Source organism: Lagopus muta, chromosome 8 (genome assembly GCF_023343835.1).
Source record: "Lagopus muta isolate bLagMut1 chromosome 8, bLagMut1 primary, whole genome shotgun sequence".
NCBI lineage: Eukaryota > Metazoa > Chordata > Aves > Galliformes > Phasianidae > Lagopus > Lagopus muta.
The window spans coordinates 8,514,702-8,536,482 of NC_064440.1; the positions used below are offsets into that span (position 1 = coordinate 8,514,702).

At 43.0% G+C, this 21,781-nt stretch overlaps 1 protein-coding gene across 3 annotated transcripts in view; it reads left to right on the forward strand.

The window, feature by feature from the left end:
• The first annotated feature begins 13,976 nt into the window (after window positions 1–13,976).
• Window positions 13,977–21,781, forward strand: part of ESYT3 (extended synaptotagmin 3) — a 29,279-nt gene continuing 21,474 nt past the window's right edge. The window contains exons 1-6 of one of the 3 annotated variants that reach the window (XM_048952649.1): window positions 15,661–15,676; window positions 16,691–16,761; window positions 16,915–17,014; window positions 18,939–18,980; window positions 19,827–19,961; window positions 20,493–20,569. In XM_048952649.1, the coding sequence (XP_048808606.1) occupies window positions 19,863–19,961; window positions 20,493–20,569 (176 nt within the window). In that variant the 5' untranslated portion in view covers window positions 15,661–15,676; window positions 16,691–16,761; window positions 16,915–17,014; window positions 18,939–18,980; window positions 19,827–19,862. Of the gene's footprint in view, window positions 14,028–14,282; window positions 14,585–15,660; window positions 15,677–16,690; window positions 16,762–16,914; window positions 17,015–17,117; window positions 17,260–18,938; window positions 18,981–19,826; window positions 19,962–20,492; window positions 20,570–21,781 lie in introns of those variants that run through there. The other 2 variants (XM_048952648.1, XM_048952647.1) reach the window with 2 other exon arrangements.

Consider the following 21,781-nt stretch of genomic DNA (forward strand, 5'->3'; position numbering starts at 1 on the left):
AAAAGTGGCATTTTACAAATTAAAAAAAAAAAAAACCATAGTTATTTTATATGGAAATGGTCTGTGAGCTTGAATGCTCAGTAACTGGGTATCAATCTCACTTACTGTTCCATGATGAGAGACAACTCATTGAGGTCTTTAAAATGTAGATTAATTATATTTTATAAAATGGCTGAAAGAAAAACAGCAATCTCTGTGTCTGAGGTAAGGAAGTGGATGAAACTATATTTTCAGCTCACAAAAACAGCTTAATGAGCCTCAGCCTAAAGAAACCTTGTGACCTCTGTGTTTGTAACAAAGGCTGAGTCATTCCAAGCTCAGTTTGAAGTTTTTCTTGTGGTTTGGGTATTTGGTCTTTCTTCTGCACAGGTTTTCTTGTGTCTAGTAAAAGCTATGGTCACTAAGCAGCCTTTGCCTTGCAGAGGCTTGCCACAGGCTTCGGTTCAGCTATTTAACCAACAAGGATTTTAGTTCTCACTGCCTCCTTCTGTTTGGTTAGAAATAGCTAGCAGGTTTAGAAATTATCAGATGAGATGAACACAAATTGTCATTTCCTCAGGAAGCCAGATAAAGGCAGAAAACCAAGACCTTGTGCCAGTGTAGGTAAATTTCTTTGTAAATACTGCTTTTGTGAATTGCTGCTGGGCAGTCAGTAAGCATGTAATTCACTGAGTTTCTAGAGGGACCTCAGGCAGCTGATGTTCTGAAGGCTTCTGTGACCTTTGAAAATGGGAGTTGTCAGTGATACGCTTTAGTTTTGCATAGAGGTGATTTTTAAGGCAGAATTTTCTTAAAATTATTTTCTTTTCCTCTTTTCCTTTTTTTTTCTTTTTTTTTTTTTTTTTTTGGTACTGTGAGTCTGTGCACTGAATAGCAGCTTTTGAGAATGAGCCCCCTTCAAATAGTTGTGGCTAGCATTATAAAATCTTGTAATGATGGTTGTTTTTTTTCCAAATGTGGAAGTCCTTCAGAGAACATTTAAAGCAGTGACTGGTGTCTACAACTGATAGCTCTAGTAGCACAGGAATCAGCTCTCCTTGCCTGCATCTTCCTTCCACGAAAGAGATCCAGAGATCATGATTTGGCCAAAACGCCCCAAACGCGTCAGATAAGGCTATCTTGTGCCACTTAATACCTGCAGAAGCTAATTGTTTGTGAGGGACTTTGTTTGATTTCTGTATGGCCACAGCAGGGATTGAAAATTAAATCAGGCATCTCCTGACAAACTCCAGGTGACTCCAGAACACCTGCAGGAAGTATTTTTCCAAGGCAATGGTGCATCAAAAAACATCTTCTGATGAGCTGCTTGCTTGTGCCAGGCAGTGTTTAGTTCCAGCACACTCATTTTTACCATCCAAAGGTTAAGCTGTATCTAGATAAGTGAGAGCTCTCCAAGCTGAAGGGCAATAGTGCTTGATTCCATCTTTAAAGAAAATTTCCAGGACCCAATCCTACTGTTTAGTTGAACAGATTTTTAAATGCATTCAGGTTTCTTTGTTTTTGGTTTTTTTTTCCTGCTGTTGGAAGACCTTTCCTACTACTGCAGTCAGGTTTTATGAGTTTCTAAGAGCACCAGGGATTGAATTAACAGTGCTTTATTTTTCATAAGCTGATTTTATTTGGCTTCAAAATTCTGAAGCAAATTATGCCTCTCTCATCAGCTAATTACTGGTTTATAATCATTTCACAGTGTGGAGTCTCCAGTTATCCAATGTGCATTGCCTGTAAATCAGCAGTGCACCTTGTCACCTCAGGGATACTGACTGTATGTATTATTGGCTGAGCTTCAGGGCACCAGATGAAGAAACAAAGGCTTATTTCCCTTGAGTTCGGATTTGCATGATTAGTTCTTTATGTGTTACCCTGAAAATGGACAAGTATCAAGAAAGAATTGCTTTCAGTCAGTTCTTTCTTTGCTTCCCTGCCTCAGCAACTCCCTACTATACAAACAGCATCATCTTTCAACAAACTTACCATTTGGGGTAACATAGTAGGCACAGATGTCCCTATGCAGCTACTGTCAGCAATCACAGACAGTCATTTTATATACTTGAGCAGGAATGCAAAGTGTGGCTCAGAAAGCTGGAAAGTATTGAAGAGCATTCAGCATCCACCACTCCAGAGGGTAGCCCAAAAACTTCTGAGTTCCCCTGAAGCTACCAGCCCAGAAATATGAGTCCCTGAAGTTCAGCTCCTTCTGCTAATAACCCCTCCAGGTCATTGCTGGAGCACTGCATAATTTGCAGTAGCTCTTTGATAACACTGCAAACAGCTGAAAAGGAGCACAGCGGCTCTGTCTGCTGTAACAGTGATAGATAGCCAACTTAGTTGCTCCTTCACACCTACTGCAGCCACATCTCTGATCACTTCTATGCTCTCTTAGTTCATGAAACATGCCACCTGATCAACAAGTTCTCTTCCAAAGTTACGTGGGAACACAGTGTGGGACCTAGAATAGCAAGGCTCTCCTTTCTGCAGCCTTCCCTGCTCATCCACTGGAAATACCAGTTTATGGCACCACAGGTACTTCAGTGGTACTTCTCATCATCCGTCACTTTGCAATCAGTTAATTCAGTAGGGTAACGTTCTTGCCTTGTCAAAAGCAGGATAGGTAGAAGCTATAAGCTTGTATTCATGATGTGCTCATGCACACCCCTGCTGAGAGGCGTGACTCAAGTTAAACTGCATAGTTCAAATCCAGCAGAAAAGGCAGCATTCCACTCCTACCGGTCGCCAACATCTGTGTCCAGCAGCCAAGGCAGGCTCACTGTGCCCACATTTTAATCAACCTTGATTAAGACAAGCATGCACAGCTATTCTGTGATTCAGTCAAACCTCCCACCTTTGCTGAGACCTACTTAAAGACTCGTGTTTTAGAATGCAGCCTTACTTCTGCACAATTAACAGTGAATGAAATAACAATTATGTATAATGAGTGTTCTTGATTACTCAATTAACCAGAAGGAAAAAATAGAATGGAGAAAGAGCACCCCTGAGTATAAGTGAAACTTAAGCTGATGTAAACTGAACCAATTGGGAATGTACAGAACTTTTCTTGTTGTTTGTTGTCTGTATTTGGCATTGACAGAAGAGGTTTGTATGACTTTGGTGTTACATGATTGCCAGAAGGCAAGACTGCTGGCCAGATCTTCAGCTGGTGTGCTCATTAATGCCAAATGCAAAGCTCATGAGTCAGATCTCCAAAATGTCTGAAATACTTTTAAATCAGCTTGCCGTTCTTTCTCTTTTTCTTATGGTTTCCGAGCTTCAGGTTATGCTCAAAGTACATCCTCAAGCTTTTTCTGAACTTGTAAAATCTTAAAAAATATATGTCTATTAAATTAAAAACCTTGTTGCTTAATCATCAGTAGCTAAAGGGCTGTTTGTTGTAACAGTGCCAGACAGTGTGAGACCTCTGATGTTTTCTGTTGTTATTAGGAGAGACATACCAATTTTAAAAGATCCACAGGCTTCACCTGAACATCTGTTTAGGGCCTAGAGCTGTTTCTAGGGGAAGAATCAAGCCTCTGAAAAGTCACCCTATTTCAATGTTGTTTGATTCTTTCTGCCTTTTGGTGTTGTCTGAAGTTACTTGGCCATCATCTTCTGGTCTGAAGAAGGTGTAATATGAGAGTAGCCAGAAAACTTCAACAGATGTTTCTAGGAGAGCAAAACTGGGGGAAACTGTGTTAATGTTAAAGCTAGTTTTATTCTTTTTCCTTTGAAACATCAAACACTATGTTGGTCACAAGAAACTTGTGGTTATGCCTGGATTGAGTGAGGACTGTGGCTATATCTAGCTATTGTTGGATCCTAGAGCAGCAAGACTTTCCTTTTTGCAGCCTTTGCCTGTTAACCCACTGGAAATACTAGGTTATGGACCCATGGGGGACTGTATAATGATAATAATAACCATTATTATCTGGTATATAATAGATAAATGGCAGATTTTGCGGAATTGACGTACTGAATTTTCTTCAGAAGTTTTGGATTTTGTCTCTGATCTACACTGTCTATAAACAAGCATTTTGTCACTGTTATCAGTGCCATTAGTACTAGCTCTTTTAGCCTATATTGTTTCTTGCCATATTAAATGTTTGCTCCAAAAGCATAATCTTAGTTTTATAGTGAGAGATAACTTAGAACTTGGTGCCTAGGGGAGTGCTTCATCCTGCTAGACTGGGATGGCACACCAGGGGCCTGACAGTAGGTTGCATTCCTTGAAAAGCCTTTACTTTGTTCCATTGTTAAATGCTGTTAAATGTTCTCTTTTAAATTCTGTGGGTTTGTAATGGCATCAGATGCCGCTGGGAATCACTCAGGGACCAGATGGCAAGAAATTCAAGTTCCTAACTCCCTCTGGTGCCACTGGCACTAAAGCTTCCAGTATCTTTATAGATTTGAGCAGAGAGCATGTCAGAATGCAAACAAAGGAATCTTTAACCTCAGACATCACAGCAACTTGCTAATTGTGGACGGAGTCCTCCTTTCAGTCTCTCAGGCCCCACAGATTGTTTATTCTTGCTGCTCTGGAGTGTGTTATACTGCCAAAGGGACAGAGTGACATTACTAATTTATAATAATCTCTCTAAAAATAACCAGAAAGCTATGGAAAAATATCCGGGAGGAGGCAATGTGAAAGCACAGCTATCCTGCCTGTTCTCCCAACCTCACAAACATACCAGAGCACGGTGAAAATCTCCTTTTTAATAAAAATAATTTTGTAAGTGCCATAAAAGATGACAAAACTTCCCACCGTATGCAGTGACAATCTGGCACTGAAGTGAAGCCATTCCTGTACTTTCAAGAAAGATGTGACAAATTATTGCTGTGATTATGGTTATCATTTAAGTGTCTGTAACATCCAATTGGAGATTGATGTACAATTGAATGTCATTACTAAGGTGAATCTTACCTATTAAAATAAAATAAATATTAGAGGTGAAGGGGATAAGGAAAGAAAGTATTCCCAAAACCATGAGTTGAGAATAGATAAATTTTATGAGAGTGGTCCAGTTGAAAAATATTTTCCAAAAGAGCCTCTGCATTAAATCAAAACAGTACAACTCTGATAAAATGTTGATAAAGAAAACCAAAGGAGGCATCTATGATGGAAAGCATGCCTGTGGTTGGTCACAGAATTTTTTGGCTCTAAGCAAAAGTTACTGGTTGAGACTGAACACATCGTTGTGAATCCATCTTATCATTCAAATAAGTGAATATATTGGCCTGTCTCTGATAAAGTATGCAAATATGAGAAAGTGAAGTTCACAACCTGTTTTCAGGTCCCTGAAAGTAAAGAAATCCAGACACTGTAACACAGCAACAAAAATACTGTTTAAATCAACAATTATTTGCTTAACTTGCAGGCATATCTCTTATCAGTTTGAAGTCATTTATATAGAGTTTAACACTCCAAAGTCTTGCGTATATATGGGCTCTAGTTTTGGTAATTTCTATATTTTGCCTATCTCTTATCTTGTTCCATTTGAGTAGCTGTTTTACTTGCTATGTTTAACAGAAAGTGTCCATAATTACCCAACAGAAGTCTTGCAACACAAAGCTTTCCACTGACAGAGATGGGATAATGCCTTCTTGTCATGGAGAAAGTATGGGAGGTCCATTTAAAGGTAATACCCCTCAGGTGAGTTCTTTTACAGCCAACAGTAGAATAATCAAGGAGACTAGATTTGGGTGGAGAAGACCCTGATAATATTTGAATTTTATTATTCAATTTAATCACTAGTCACTTTGTCCTCACTCATGGTAGCCAGCTCTCAGGCAGCTACTTTGCTCTAATTGACTTTCCTTCAGCTGAAAGGATTCTTGGACACTTGTAATAACATTTAAACTGCTGGATGTTTTAAGGAGTAGTTAAAGCCTTTTGCAAATATTCCCCTTTTTCAAACGCATTGTCTTTTTCAAGCATGTTCTTCTGACTGGCATAAAACATGACAGTTCTTATCTTATAGTAGATACTGCCAGGGGATGTTTAGTTTCTTGTGAAATTCTTTTTAATTTGCTTAAAGATATGATAATATTTCTGGTTTTCTTCAAGAGGAAAGACCTGACCATTTCTCGGGCCCAGCTTGTTTCCAGCTGCTTATTTGGGGACTTCTTAGTATCTTTTCTTTGAATTTATCACCAACAGCTCATCTCTAAACACAGTGCTAACCTGTGTCATCACCTTATTCACATTTTCAGGTAAGACTTCAGTTTGTATTGCAGAAAACAGATACTAATTCATAAAAAATGGAATCTGTATAGGCAAGAAGGGCTACAGATATTTTGTTTGACAACATGAGAGAAATGTGAAATTAAGGACTCTACACAAATGCAAGGTGTCTCCAGCCAGGCACTCAGAATTTTTGGTCAATTTCAGAATTTTGGATTGAGTCATTTCATTAAAAAGCATTAATTTGTATCATAGAACTGCTTGACAGCATCTGAGCTATATAGGTAACACGTTTTGAAATCTTTTCACAGAATCATAGAATGGTTTGGATTGGAAGGGACCTTCAAGATCATCCAGTTCCAACCCCCTTTCTATAGGCAGGGACGCTTCCCACTAAGCCAGGCTGCTTTTGACTTAATTATTTTTGTTTTTCTGCAGCTACTAGAGTAATATAAGAGGGAATGGCTTATTTCTTGTGTGTCACTAATACAAAGAGAAGTTCATTTAATATGCACTCAGGAAAACTTCAAGGAGAAAATTGAGCTTTCAATTTGTCTGAAAGAAAACTTTGGGTTTTCAAAATCTGGCAGTGTTAAAAATGGGATCTTCAGCTGCCCTATGAAATAATACATTCTTTTGCTGTGATACAGATGGCATTAAAATCAAAAGGTATCTGGGTTGTCTAAAGTTTAGCATCTCAAACTTCTTAGCCAAACTCAGTCCCTTCTAGAAATAAGTGCAGTATGAAGTATTTGCTCCAGTCACATGTGATTAAGGCAGAGCCATCTATCTCCACAGTGGGAGGGGATCTGGCAGTAGAGTGTGCACAGATTGCAAATGCAAGCAGTGGGACATCAGGTGCACACCTAGAACAGCCCTTTCCTGTGTGTGCCCAAGGTCTGGTCTGGCTGTGAGGCTGAGGTGGAGCCAGGCACCACTTCGTCTTGAGCACATTCAGTATGCCTTGGGACTGCAGGCACTGTCCTGTGAAGTACCTCTCACCCCAGGAAGCTCAGAGCTTGAATCCTGCATGCCCATGCTGATAGGCAGTGCTGCTCTGAGAACAATAAAACTGTGGGCCGAGTTCAGTCCTGAAATTCAGCTCCACTGAATTCTGCTGATGATTGATCAAGTGAAAGTCCTCTTGGAGTTTGCAGATTTCAACTTACAGATGTCATCATCGGTTTATTTTAGTTATAGTTGAAGTCAGAGACTTCATTTAGAATCATTACTAGATGTGAACAGTTACAGTCTCAGTTTCTGGACTATGCATCTAAAATTATGGGACAACTGATTTGGAAAAAAAAATGTGTTCTTAATTGTTGAGTCCTGATTGACTCAGGACAACTTCCATTCAGCAGAGCATATTTTTTATCTCTCCTTCAAGACCTTTTCATCATGTTCTGCCAGATTCAGGCCTGCCCTCCAGTGGATATTTTTTTTACACTTTGATCTGACTTAAATTTTCGATGATAAGAATAAGTGTTGCTGAAAGCAAACAACAACAGAAAAAACCTCAAAAACCTCAATATTCTCAAAAGAGAATATCTGTTTATAATGATATGGTAACAATATTATTTCATCAGCAGCTTGAAGAATTATTACAGCTTTCTAGCATTAAGAGAATAAAATAAGCAGGAAAACTGAGTTTACACTGAGTTAGGGAGAACACTAGGAAAGCAGCTCTGTTTGGGGCTGTGGTTGGATAATAGCAGACATATGCTTTCTGCAGTCTTTTTGGCAGGATCTCTCAGCTGAAGTGCAGAGTAATCAAAATGGTATTTTCTGTTTCTCTGAGAGCACTTCTGTTCACACCTTTATCATAAAACTGCTGTTCTTAGAAGAGCACACTGCTCCTGGCCATGCACATTCCCAGTCAGTGTCTTCTTTATGATATTCCCATTACACTACCTAAAGCTGAAGGTTCACCAGATGATTCATTTTTAAGTCCACACACATTCAGAGCTGGACTTAAATGGTTTTCATTTATACCATTCAAGAATTTTGTTGTCAGAAATACTTAATGTCCGAAAGAAGGAGTTATATTGGAACAGTGATCTCTAGAGAGAATTTTCTGCTGCTGTCAGTAGCAAACTTATTAAGTGTATAGGAGCTGTTTATATATAACATCAGCTCTGTGTTTTCTGGCCTTGTTATATACTGTCCTTTTATGCAAAATGCCACACCTGTAAACTTGACTTTCTGTCCTTTATCATTACCAATGCCTTTCCTGTTTCAGTTTATTTCTAAGTTTCATGATCATCTACAAGCCTCCATTGTTTATCTGCTTTTGGGGTAGTTATCCTAGTGTGATCTGAGAGCGAGTCTTGGTGTGTTTTGACTCCTGTCTCCCACTGAAACTGTGCTTAGTGGGTGAACAGATGTGAAACACTGTGTGAGAATCCATGTTAGAAGTGCTGACAAAAACTTCCTCAGAAATAAAAGATTCTATTCGTTAAATTTTGTGTGCATTAAATCTGACCAGCCCAGTAATGCATGGTTATAAAGTAATGTTTTGAGCTTGAAGTTTTAGAAGCAGAGTGGCAGAAGCTAGCAGTTGATGTGACGTAGTTTTCCAGATAAATGGTTTAGTTTAAGTATGCAGTGAAAGCATATGAATTTGATGTCCGGAGCTCCAAGTGGCCACATTTAAATGCTATTCCCTAAACATTCATTTGTTTGCATTTCAAATACAATGGGGTTTACCCTTAGGCTGAGCAGTATTGGCCATCTGAAATGAAACCCATAACACAGCAAGACTATATCAACAGTTGCCTTCTCCTAAAGCATGAAATATGGTTTTCATTCGGCAGTTCTATGTCTTTTTTAACATTAGAAGTGTAAGCACTGGAGCAGGAAATGGTAATTCCAGTTAATGCAACAGCAGAGGTAATGCTGGCTTCCTTGATTGAATACCGCTGTCTCTCCTGCTTTCTGAATTAGACTGGGGCCACGAACGCTGAAAACATTAGCTTGGAAACCAATGACTAGTTAGGATTCCTCATTATATGAGTGAGACATTTGTTAACTTCTCTACCCAAGCTTCTGCTCTTGGAAATGAGCTTTAATGGCATTAATGTTGTGTGTGCTGAACTGCAGGTCAGACAGTCAGCTCTTCTCTATTAATTTGACTCCACTAAACTTAATGGAGCCAAAATAATTCAAAACAGCGGATAATCTTTTTGCAGTCACTTACTCTGCCCCTCAGTGCTGAGTATTTATTTGCTTTTCTATGCACTTATCTTCATATGCATAATGGCATACTTCAAGCACTGATCTCAGTGTATCACCTTGCCCTTCACTTACACACTTTTACCACTTACAAAATATTTGGTTCATAGAAAAAACTTTCATTTTGTATTAAGCTCATATTAAGCTACTTCCATAGTACTATGCAATTCCTTTAAGTCTTGTGTTTGTTTGTGTGCTGCACGTACTCATGACAAGCTAAGAAAATTCATCTGAAAACTCATCCAGTGCATGTCTTTGAGTCCAAAACTGTAGCACTGAGTAGAGCTGCCTGCTCAGGGAGGTTTTCAGGGCTCTTAACTATTAGATTCAGCACTGAATCTGGTATGAACAAGGTTTTCATTGAACTTTCTGGAGCTTTAAAGGCAGCACTTTCCAGAATCCAACCCTTCATCTCTTTCTTGAAAGCACTCCCCGCAAACAGGTGCTAGGAACTCTTCAGAGGGAGTCAGTCGGGCTGTGCACATTTGTCTTTCCCACAGAAAAGGCTAAACATGCAACGTAGAAACCCAGCAGAAGCTGGGAGGCAATGTGCTGTCATTGCTCCTTGGCAATAACTCAGCTCTAGGAATGTGGCTTCTGTACAACTGATTTCTCAACGCTGTGCCAGCCTGGCTGTGCTGCTGCAAGCTGTGCCATCTTTGGCAGCCACTGTCCAAGTGGGACACAACAGGCAGGTGTTCCCATGTCAGGATCCATTATGATGAAGGGATTTCTGAGCAGGCAGAAATGTAAATGGTGTTCCTCACAGTCTCACATGTATTCCTGCTGCTGTTAACTCTGCATGCCCCAGTGTGATCTGTGTCCCACGCTGTCAAATGCACACTGAAGACATGAAGAGCGCTCGGGTAAATCTGCACTTCAGATGGACTTTACTGAAGGTGCAGTTATGGCAGCCTTGCAGCAGAAAGAAAGGAGCAGAAAGGGTCGGTGTTTACCTCCCTCCTTTCCTTCTGGATGAAAAATCTGTTACTTTTTAGAAGTTTGGGTGCAAAGAAAATAGCTTCAATGTGTTATTGGTTAAAGCAGGTATAGATTATCAGCAAACCCCTTTGGTTTGTGACACTGCAGATGCTAAAGAAGAAACAACTCTCTATGAAACTTAACAAGAAAGTTTCTCCTTCCTGCTTTCACCTCTGATGGAGAGGTACCAACTAGGGCAGCAGCTCTGTAACTCATAAATTAGCTTCCTCGCTGCTTGACACTTTTAGTATGTTTCACAAGGGTTGAGCACTCTAATTCCTCAAAGAAGAGGTTTCTGTGAGCTCAAAGCCTTGAAGCACTTGAAATACAGCAAAATGTAAGTTCTACAGATTGCAGACTAAGCTATAAATTATTAATAGGGTTGTTCAGTAACTTCATCATGCACTTGAAAGACAGTTTTCACAGCCTAACGTGTGTCAGTAGCCTCTACCTATCCTATTGCAAATACAATTGTTCAAACAGGAGGAAAAAAAAAACAACAATAAATCCATGATAGTGGAGAAATTTAGAAGAGAGAATGTTTAACAGGCTGAGGTTCTGAGTTTAAAATGTCTTCTACGCTAATAAAATGGTACTCTGCAAAGATGTCTGAAAGTAAACGGAAGCTCCTCTGGCTTATTTCAGATCTCTGCTGACGCTGCTTGTGAAATACAGTCAAGTTTCTACGTACAGACTTTTAATTTGATAAATTATTTTTATTCAATCCAGACTGTAAATTATCTTCCAAATCGTGCACTAATGTTAATGATGGGATGCAGAGCTGCTTTGTGACAACATCCGCGGGTCTGTCGTGGGCAGACAGATCTAACTGCTCTCAGACAGCTCCTGCGCTGTTCTCCGTAGCCTTTCTTCCTGAAGTAAAAGCTGTTGTGTTCAGCAGGTGGCAGCAGCTGCTTACGGGTCACTGTGGGCTCCACAGTAGCAGAAAGAGGTTTGCTGATGTCGAGGGTAAATCAGAGTCGTTCCTAGAGCCAGGAAAATGGTGTGTCTTGTCCCCAGAGCCAGCAAAGTGACAGCTCCAGCTCGAAGTCCATCTCTGGAAACACTGGGAAATGCTGTCTTCTCTTTAATGGAAGTTTATTTTTTCTCTCCTACCACTGCTGTCACAGACTGTGCTTTCTATTATTTCACTTTCTCATCTGTGCAGTTTATATATGTATGTGTATATATATAGTATGTATGTATATATATATATGCAGTATGTATATGTACATGTATAGTTTGTGTATAAAAGGCATAGCTTTTCTCCAAATTCTGCTAACCTAGATATCTGCTGTGACTCTTCAATGTCAGAGCAGCGTGGGATTTGCTGGTAGGAAGGACAAGAACACTTTGCCACACCACCTTTTTACCTCCAGGTGCTTGCCCTGCATCCCTCTGCTCTGCCCTCATATTAGTGGCCCCTCTGTAGCAAGAGCAAGTGGCTGTGTGATCTAAATTGCTCTTACTTATTTCACTATATTGCAAAAAGTACCAGCTGTTCAGTGCTTCTCTGTTATACAAAAGCAGAGATGGGAGCTGTGAACCAGGCAGAAACAAAGCACAGCATGAGGGTGAAAGCATAATGAAGCAGACTTTAAAAGTCAGCATCAGGTGATCCTGTTTTGCACGTATTCCCAAGCAGAGCTGTTGGGGAAATGCTCTCCAGGCTCAGCAGAACGCCCGCTAAGAGTAGATATAAGGGGTTTGCCCTCTGCTCTGGGATGTTTTGCTCAACAGGATGGACTGTGTGTGGATGCAGAGCATGAACCCAGAGAAAACTGAGCAATAACTCCTTGTCGTATGGCATGGAGTGCCAAAGAGGACAAATGCTGTAATTGGGTCTTGATAAAGAAGTAATTCTGTTAATGCAGGGGATAAGCTTTTATCCTTAAATAAGTGCTTTCTATTTTGCTGTGGGTGCATAGAGAAAAGACAGCTCACCTCTACTGTTAGCATTAATATGGGAATTGGTCACAAGCCCTGTAGATACAAGAAACTTAGAAAGTCATCTTCACTAAACCCTTTGATCTTGCATTGCTATACATGGATGTTTTGGATTAATTCCTTTACGTGATCTCCATAGTTCATTCTTTTAGAAAAGGCATTGGCAGTGGTTTTTCATAACTCCCCACTTTTAGAGCAGGTTGCCTTAGTTACAGTGGCCAGCTGAAGAGGCAGCAAGTTCACTACTAATGCACTTTGAAAGGCTTGCAGTTTCTGTAAAATCTGTGTCATGTTCTGCTACCACATATGCTTTCATCACAGCTCTAATGCACTGCAGTGCTGATAGTCAAGTTATATCAGAGGTGAAGCCACACGTGCCAGAGCAAAGCTTTGGGTCGTTATCTTACTAACTGTCCTGCAAACACTGAGAGACACACTGTGAAATTTCCTTGTGATTGAGAATGAGACCACCTTCAAGTAGCTCCAAAATGCGGTGTGTGAAAGCAATCCGCTCACAGTCTGGGTCGTACTTTCTCCAGTAGAAAATGGATAGGTCTTGGCCTCTTGAATGGTGATTCAATATTGCCCTAAGAAAACAGAAGGAAACTGTTATTCTTTAAACGGATAGGACACAGAGTTCTGCTTTCATGGAAGCATCTTCTTCACAAAGCAGCAGCTGCTGGCTGTGTTGCAGGACTGGAAATGCTCTTTTCATTTGTACAGAGAGTTCTCTTATTATGCTTTAATTTGAGCACAGTTTTTTTTTTTTGTTTGTTTGTTTTTTGTTTTTTTTTTTTATCAACTGGGTGAAGACTAAGAAAAAAAGACACCATAATTTATGAAATTGGCCAATATGTTTTTCACACTCATAAAGATGCCACCTTCAGGTACATCTTAACTGTTTGTAGCTGAGTTTGGGCTGAATACTTCCAGCTTCCATTTTGAAGCTGCCTCTCCAAGTTGCAAGGCTTTGCTGCCCGCTGCACAGAGTACTTGTTGATTCTGATTTGTCTTTGCAGCATCCCAGGAGGAACATGTCCCCCCTCATGCAGTGAGGTGGCTGTATCTGAAAGTACCTGGCAACAGCAGATGTCACACATCAGTTTGTCAAATGTGAGGCATTTGAAGCCCGATTTTTTTCAGCTGCCTGAACTGATTTCCATCAGAGATCAGCCATGTGCAATGAGTAACATGCAAACGAGGATCGCTTGCAGTACTGCTTTATTTTTAACTGACCCACAATTAACAAATCCTATGGGGACTGAACCTCGTTCTCCCCAGTCACGGTTAGCTTCCTTTTCTCGAAGGTTTCTGTCTGGCTCCTCATTTGTTGCCTTGTGCAGCCGCTGTGAAAAAGGAGCCACAATAAAAGCTGGCACCACGCACTGATGTTCTCGGCTCATCTGCTGAACAAAGAGGAGCCTCTGCCTGACGGGAAAAACAGCAGTGGAAAACACAATGTGGAATTGTACAGTTACAATGTCTCCTGGAGCCTGTGCAGAAATATACAGCATCGCTATTCCTGAAAGTAAAAGCATGTGCAAAGCTGATGGATGGTTCCCAAACGACACCGCATTCCCTAACATGTAATTCTCAGTGTTTAAAAATGCGACATCCCTGACGGCATCTCCATCAGAACGAAAAGAGGTGGAGCACGGAGCGTTCTGACCCTTGCCAGCATCAGAACCAACAGGTCAGAACCAACAGGTTGCTCCGCAGCACGGCTGCCTCCCGCACGGAGCATCCAGCGGCGGCTCGCGGTTACGCCAGTGTGGGAGAAGAGGTCGGCGGTAACGGCTCGGGGCACTTGCGCGGGGCGCCCGCCAGGGGGCGGCACAACGCGGCGCTCCCCGCGGCGCCGCGCAGGGGCCGGGCGGGCAGCAGGCGGCACGGGACGCGCCTCCCGCCGGGCGGGGGCAGCTGCCGCTTCGCCGCGGGATCTCCGCACTCGGCCGAGGGACCCCGCGGAGCCGGGGCTCAGCCATGGATCCCGCCGCCTCCCGCCCAGCCGCCCCGCAGCGGGCGCTGCTCTCGTCCGCGGGTTGGGCGCTGCTGTGGCTCGGCCCCGTGTACCTGGCGGGGTACCTGGGGCTGAGCGGCAGCTGGCTGCTGCTGGGGCTGGCGCTGGCGCTGGGTTGGGCGCGCAACCGGCGGGGGAAGCGCGACCGGCTGGCGGCCGCCTCGGTGCTGCTGGAGGACGAGCGGGAAGCGGTGCGGCGGGGCCTGGCCTCCCGGCACCTGCCGGCATGGGTGAGTGGGGCGGGCGGCGGGGACGGTCGCGCGGTTCCGAGTCCCGAGCTGGGAAAAGGGAGAGCTGAGCTGGAAGTTGTGCGATCGCTCGTGTAATATCCCGGAGAAATCTTCCTCCGAAGATGCGCTGTTCCGGCTGTTGTAGATTAGGAGATGCTTTAGATAAAGTTTTCTACCTTTCCTTTCTCTCTCCTGCCGTTTGGAAAGAAGTAATAAGTATATCTACGAGCACAACACACTCTGCCTTTCTTGGTGGTGCGGAGAAGCAGCCCGTGCTTGTTCCTCGTTGTCGGCCGTCCTCTAGGCTTTAACGCGAGTGAGTGTGACAGCCTGACAGTGCTTTCCGTGCAGTACCGCTGGCCGGCTGCTCGGTGCCCTGCTGCCTAATAGGAAAAGGATCGACCGTGTCTCTTAGCCATTTGCTCAGCGTTCATAAACGTGCCGGTGACTAGTAGGGAAACAGGGAGAGAGTATGAAAGAGCTGCATCCGTCGGAGCGCTCCGTGAAAGCACTGACGGTCAGCAAAGCGCTTTGCGCAGCCTGCAGCCCTCGGTGCGCCTTCCTGCAGCCGGCAGCTGCGCGCCCGTGGGATGGAGCTCCCAGCTGAGTTCCTCCCGCTCCCAGGAGGGGCTGTTTCCCACCAGCCGCAGGAGCCCGTCCAGCATGAAGGCTCTGCTGGTTCGCATCCACAGTGCTTAAAGCCCCCCAGAGCAGCAGAGCGCAGTGTGTTGGTTTTGGCATTTATCAGCGTTGCCGCATCTCCTCCTTTTGCTTTTCGTCGTTGATAAGTTCTGTTCAGTTTGGCGTTTGCTTGCATAGTGAGCTTAAACTCGGTGTTTTTTTTATATTTCACTTTCAATTTTCCTTCTGTTCCCTCCCTCAGTTCGATTTTCTGCTTCTTTCACCCCGTGTCAGTCCTGAAGGCTGTTCCTCACCTGCTGCCTATTCAGCTCATTGTCTGTGGTGTCATCTTTTTTTTTTTTTTTTTAATCTTTCATTTTGCCCTAAAGCATTCAATTGTAACAGCTCTAAAAATGTCCCATCTGTTCTTCTCTCCTGACGTGCAGAGGTGGGAGCAGGAATAAAACTCAGGTGGGAGCGCGAGTTGGAGCTGCAGTGTAATCTTAGAAAAGACACTGCTGGTGTGGAACGTTGGCAGCATCTTAGGGGACGGGGGATGGGTAAATAGCTGTCCTCTCGGGTGCCCCATTGTACAGTGAGGATGATCCATTCAGGGAGGAGTTAAGACTGATTCCAGAGAGGTGGTGGATGCCTGGAGATGCACAGGGTCAGGCTGGATGGTGTTCTGAGCACCTGATGGAGCTGTAGGTGTCCCTGCTTATTGCAGGGGATTTGGACCAGATGGCCTTTAAAGGTCCCTTCAACTCAAATGGCTCTGTGACTCTATGATTCCACTTAGTTAAAAACTGTACTCTGCAAGAGCAGTGCAGGCTCAAGCTCTGTGCAGCATTGGGATCAGTTTTTAGGAGATGTGTTTGTATCACAGCCTTACCTTTGGAGGAGACATGAAGGGGGTTTCCCTCATCTACTCAACCATCTGTTCCAGGGAATTTGCAGGGTTATTTTCCAAAAACCAGTATCTTGGCTGAAAGCAGATGGTGAGTTTGGAGTGGAAGCATTCCTGTGCTATACACTTACGTGGGCAGACTGTGCTTCCACAGGAAATCAGGTTGGAAATTGGCTTGTGTTCAGCAGTCTGGTCCCAGTACATCGAGATGTAAAACCGCTTGTGTGAGAAGTTGTTGATACTAGAGGTAAAGAACAGCCTTTTTCTAAAGCATGGTCTGCCAATTCCTTCCTTGTGCAAAAGGCTTCTTAAGGCGTTCTTTCTTCACCCCTGCACTGGGAGCTGAGAAACCCATCTCCTTAAAAACAAACAAACAAAGGAAACAACAAAAGACAAGCAACCCTTATGGATACATTCCTGTGTTGCATCTGAATGGTGCTGTTGTGTCTCACCTGAGTTTTGCTATTGATGTGATGGTTGGTGTGGCCTGCTCTAGGGCAAGGTGGAGCCTTGCAGAAACCTACACTTCTCTTACTTGCTGGTAATCGGCCCTCACCTCCTATTTTTGATCTTCAAAGGTCTTTTCAAACGCTAAGTAATTTTTGAAGCATTCCTGAAATATTGGCAAGTAGCATGCCTGCTTTTGTAGGTGAGAAAAACTGATTTTTGATAGCATGCTTACTCAAGGTTATGGAGTAAGGTTTATTTTGGGACCATGTGAACTTGGCAGCTCTTGGTGGCTGGTTCGGGGCTTAGCAAGAAGTACTTTTTGCTTCTCTTATCCATGCTGTACCATGGCAAGCTTGGGAACATGACCCTGATCATAGAACCATAGAATAGCCTAGGCTGAAGGGACCTTAAAGATCATCAGTCCTGCTGCAGTGATCTGAGGTGTGACACAGGTATGACACAGGTGATTTGTGGTGGCTGCTGTTTGGGGTTTGCCCTGGGCTGTTCAGTTTAGATGTCTATAGCTCAGTTACTTTTGTTTTGCTTTATTTTAAGGTGAGTCCGGCTGGAACATCCATCTCATGGTTGGTGCTCCTGGGTACTGCTCCAGCCTAATGGCCACTGGCCTCACTTTTTGGATACTTTTTACAGCTGCACCTCTGGTAGCTCTGGCTCCAGTGAATAATTCTAGCAAAATGTAGGGGTTTGTATTGTACTCCATTTAATGGTATGGGTCTCACAAGTGGGCTGTGACTTTCTTACTGGGATCTGGAGGCCTAAGTGGTGTCCTGAGACCTGGTCTATTCTTTCTTTTGGATCACATCCCCTCTTCTGTCTGGAAGGCCGTTTGAAGGACAGCTTGCTGCACCACTTCCATCTCTGCTTTGCTCTGCCTGTGACTGATCCAGGACAGTCCTGCAGATGCTGCAGAACACTATGGTGCTTATCAGTGCATTGGAGTTGGGGACCAGCTGCCTTTGGGCCACCCTGTATTTGTGTATGCTGGCACAGGGTCATCTGGTGGGAGATGGAGGGCTGGTGGGTGAAGTGTAGGTCCCTGGATTCACATCACCCTCCTTCTTGTGAAATGTCAGCTGCGTTTTATCAGTATTGATTATCCCTTCTGGTGCAATATCCTCACTTTATCATGCAAATAAAGCTGGGTAGGCTGACATTTCAGTGAGCTTACATCGTGTTTAATGGAAAAGTTGCTGTTCAGAGCATCAAAGGAAGTTGCTTGTAAACAATATGCCAATATCACTTTGATTTTTAAACAGAATAATTGGAGATCATTTGGAACATTATTTGAGCAAGAGAAACAGGCTCTGAAATCACACATCAGGCTAGAAAAAAAGGCAAACTACTGTTAGTTCATAAAATCCTATCATAGAATCACAGAATGGTTGGGTTGGAGGAGACTGCAGAGCCCACCCAGTGCCAACCCCCTGCCATGGGCTGGTTGCCACCCAGCAGCTCAGGCTGCACAGGGCCCCATCCAACCTGGCCTTGATCATCTTCAGGTATGGGGCACCCACAGCTCCTTTGGGCAGCTGTGCCTCGTCACCCTGAGTGAAAAATTTCCTCCTAATATCTAAAGCTACATCTGGTCTCCATTAGTTTAAAACCATTTTTCCTTGTCCTGTCATTATCTGCAAATATCTTCTGTTTCATCCAAACGTCCCTGCTGCTGAATTATACAAAAAGCCCTTGACTGAAGAGTGTAGCATACAGCTCTTGTATGTGGAGGTAACGTGTTGTCCTGCCCATCAGGCTAGATGACAGTGTAAGGAGTCCCTTTCTGTTGGAGTGTGTCTGCAGAGCTGAGAAGCTGCCATCCTGTCCTTCCCTTCTGCAATACCCATCAGCCTGCAGCACTGGCAGAAAATACTACACCCAGAAGGATGAGTAGTAAGGCAGTTGTGGACCTTTGCTCGTGTTTTCAAATTGGACATCAGTTGAATTTTCTAGACAGGTTCTTGTTTTCCAAAGCACAGTGTCCTGATCAGGGTGAGTCCGTGCAGGAAACAGAGCCCTCACATCTCATCATCTTGAAGGGAAGCAGCTTCTTGTGGCTTCCCATTGCATGACCAAGAGGGGTGAGAAATCCATTGCTGCTTCATGAGGAACAGGATATGACACTTGCTTTAATCACATAAACATGCCCAGAGGCATACTGGTGCATCAACACACCTGTCTGCTTTTGCCTTTTACAATTTAGTAGTTTTTCTACTACTGTATAGAAACAATAAATGGTAAAAGTTGAGTGTGAGAGCAGAGGGATCTCAGATTACCACACTCTGTGGTATCTTTGGCATGTGACACAGTATACCAAAACAGATAGCATGTGGCATTCACTTTGTTTTTCTCTGCCTCCAGGTCCATTTCCCTGATGTTGAGCGAGTGGAGTGGCTGAACAAGGTGAGGAGCTCTGAACTCCAGTCTGTGAGGCTGTGTGCTCTGAGCTGAATCCCAGCACAAACTCTAAGCCTAAGAAGATTAGTAAGTCACTACAACAAGGTTCAGTCACAGCAGCGTCTGTATTTAAGTTTTAGAGCTTCTAGAGTTGTTACATGTCTTGGTGAGAGCCAGATGTGTGCACCTGGCTGATGCAGATGTGATGAATTTGACCACACAGCTTCATTCTGAGATTTTAAAACCAAAAGTCCATGTGCACATGTGTACACATGCACATATGTGTTTGTGGCTGTACTATTATTTTAGCAAAAGCAGTAGTAGGTATTTCTTTTTGCTAGTGATGCTCTCAGAGCAGGTGCTCCCATCAGCAGTTAGAATCTGGCTCTCCCTGGAACTGGGCTCTGAAACACAAAGCAAAACAGCTCAACTTACACCTTAGTAACTATCTTGTTTTTGTTTGAGAAACTTTCTTTTGAAGTAAAAGCTCAACTCTCTCCTCTTCAAATAAACCTCCAGGGAACTTTGTGACACTTCCCAGTAATTAGAGACTGCTGTGCTTTAGAAACTTTAACCCTGGGCTTTGCTGGCTCAGCCAATGTGATTAGAAGCAGTCAACAGACTCCATAGGGTTGAAAACTCAGTATTCACTTCCTAAAGCAGTTTCTTTTTCTGAAGAGCTGGGATGGATCTTTCCATAAGAAGTGGCTTAAGAGCACAAATGTGCACTTCCTATTTGTTAAGGGCAGGCATGCATTAGTTGTCACATGTTCAGTAATCTGCATCTATTTCTCGACTAAAGATGTACGAATGACACTTTCTATAAGATGTTTTGCTTTTGCTGTTCCGTAGGTCCTTGAACAGGCTTGGCCATACTTTGGGACAATCATGGAAAAAACATTTAAAGAAGTTGTGGAACCAAAAATTAGAGCAAAGAGTGTACATCTGAAAACATGCACCTTTACCAAGATCCAGTTTGGTGAGAAGGTAGTGTGAATGCTTTGCAACACTTGTACTTTGGTTTCTGTGAAAAATTCAGATGAAAAGGGGAGAACATTTGTTTGGGACTCTGACATTCAGCACTTTAACAGCTCTGTGCATTTAATAAGTGGCACTGTTATGGTGCTGCTGCCTCCTTTGTCCTTCCTCACGTTGACTTGAGCATCTTCACAGTGAAAGAAAGATGATAGAGGAGACACATACATCTCTTGTCACTGTCAATGTCATGCATCTGGAAATAGCAAAAAGAGGCATGTCTGCATTTCTTACAGAAGGAAGTTTCAGTGCTTCCTAAGACTTGTTGCATGAACCGCTCACAACCAGCCCTATATCTGAGGGCTGATCACATTAGGTCTTTAAGACAAAAACTTGTGTGCCTTATTCATGCTTTACATGCAGCTCTTCAAAGTCTTTATTGAACACTACTGTAGTTGAACTGAGTGAACTGGGTAGGACCCTTCACTTGGACTTCAAGTAATAGATAATAACTATATCATATCTCGTCTGTCTTTGTTTTAGTGCCCTAGAATCAACGGAGTAAAAGTCTACACCAAAGAAATTGACAGAAGACAAGTTATCCTAGACCTGCAGATATGGTAACATTGCATCATTGATTATGCCTTAATTCACTGTCCATCCAGCAAAATGTGTGTGGTTTGTCGTGCTAGACTGAACACATGGTTCTCTAACGTCAGCGTGGAGTTGCTTGCTTGATATCAGCCTAGAGTGATATGAGTGAATCAGTTCCCAGTTGGATGTTATTTGCAGAAGTGAGATGCTGTGCGTTAGCCTTTAAGTCAGAGCATGCTATCACCTGCACAGATACAGGTGTTACCTGTGCTGGCCTACCATTGCTGTCATGAACATGGAGTTGTGTCCCTTGTTTTCTCCATCACAACAGAAAGAATCTGAGTCTTGGAACTGCTTTTCTGTCAGTTGCACCCATGTAGTTTCTCTTCAATCCAACCTCTCCAGTTCTTGTGGAACTACTTGCACTATTTATTTTTTCATTCTTTCCCCTAAATTAGTCCTCTTGTTTTAATCACTATGTGCATGTGCCAGCCAGTGTGGGGTTTTTTTTTCTTTTTAAAATTAAAGCTGTTCTTTAGTAGAAAACTGTCTCTAACTCTATTAACAACAACAAAAAAATTAGATAAAACATTTGTTGATTCCTTCCAGGCTGATTTGAATGAGCTTGTGTGTTTCATTAACATTGAGCAGAACTAAACCCTCCTCTGGTTTTGCCTGGAGAATGGAATGAGTGGGGGAATTACCACTTGAATGCTGCTGTGGTTCTGTGGTGGGTGATTGGGCCACCCAATATAAATGGCTTTTCTTCATGGTAGTACCAGGAAAAAGCAGTGTAAAACTGCAGATTGTCTTGGCAGTAGCACAGAGCAGGCAGTGGCATGGTAGCATCCCCAGCCTTGGCAGGGCACTCTCTCTCCCTGCAAGACAAAGTATTTCATTTTCAGCCATGTTGTACTTGAGCACAGTCTGCAAAGTGCTCTTTGTAACAGCCAGACCAGTTTTAGGGCCTGTGGCAAATCAATCATGCTTTCCACACAGAGATCGAGGGTTTTGATGCCTTGAAGGCTCTGTGGGAGGTAGATACTGTTCTCTATTAAACTACTTCTCCAGGCTGCTTCTCCCACATACTCATTTTCACTGCCTTAACAATGAGTTACAGAGGGATTCCCCCACCTCCTCATTCCTGTCCTTTTGGCAGACCCATCAGCATCTCCAGACTGGCCTCTCGCTTCTGTTCCTCCTTGTGACAGTAATTTAGCTTGAACTGTCATCTGATA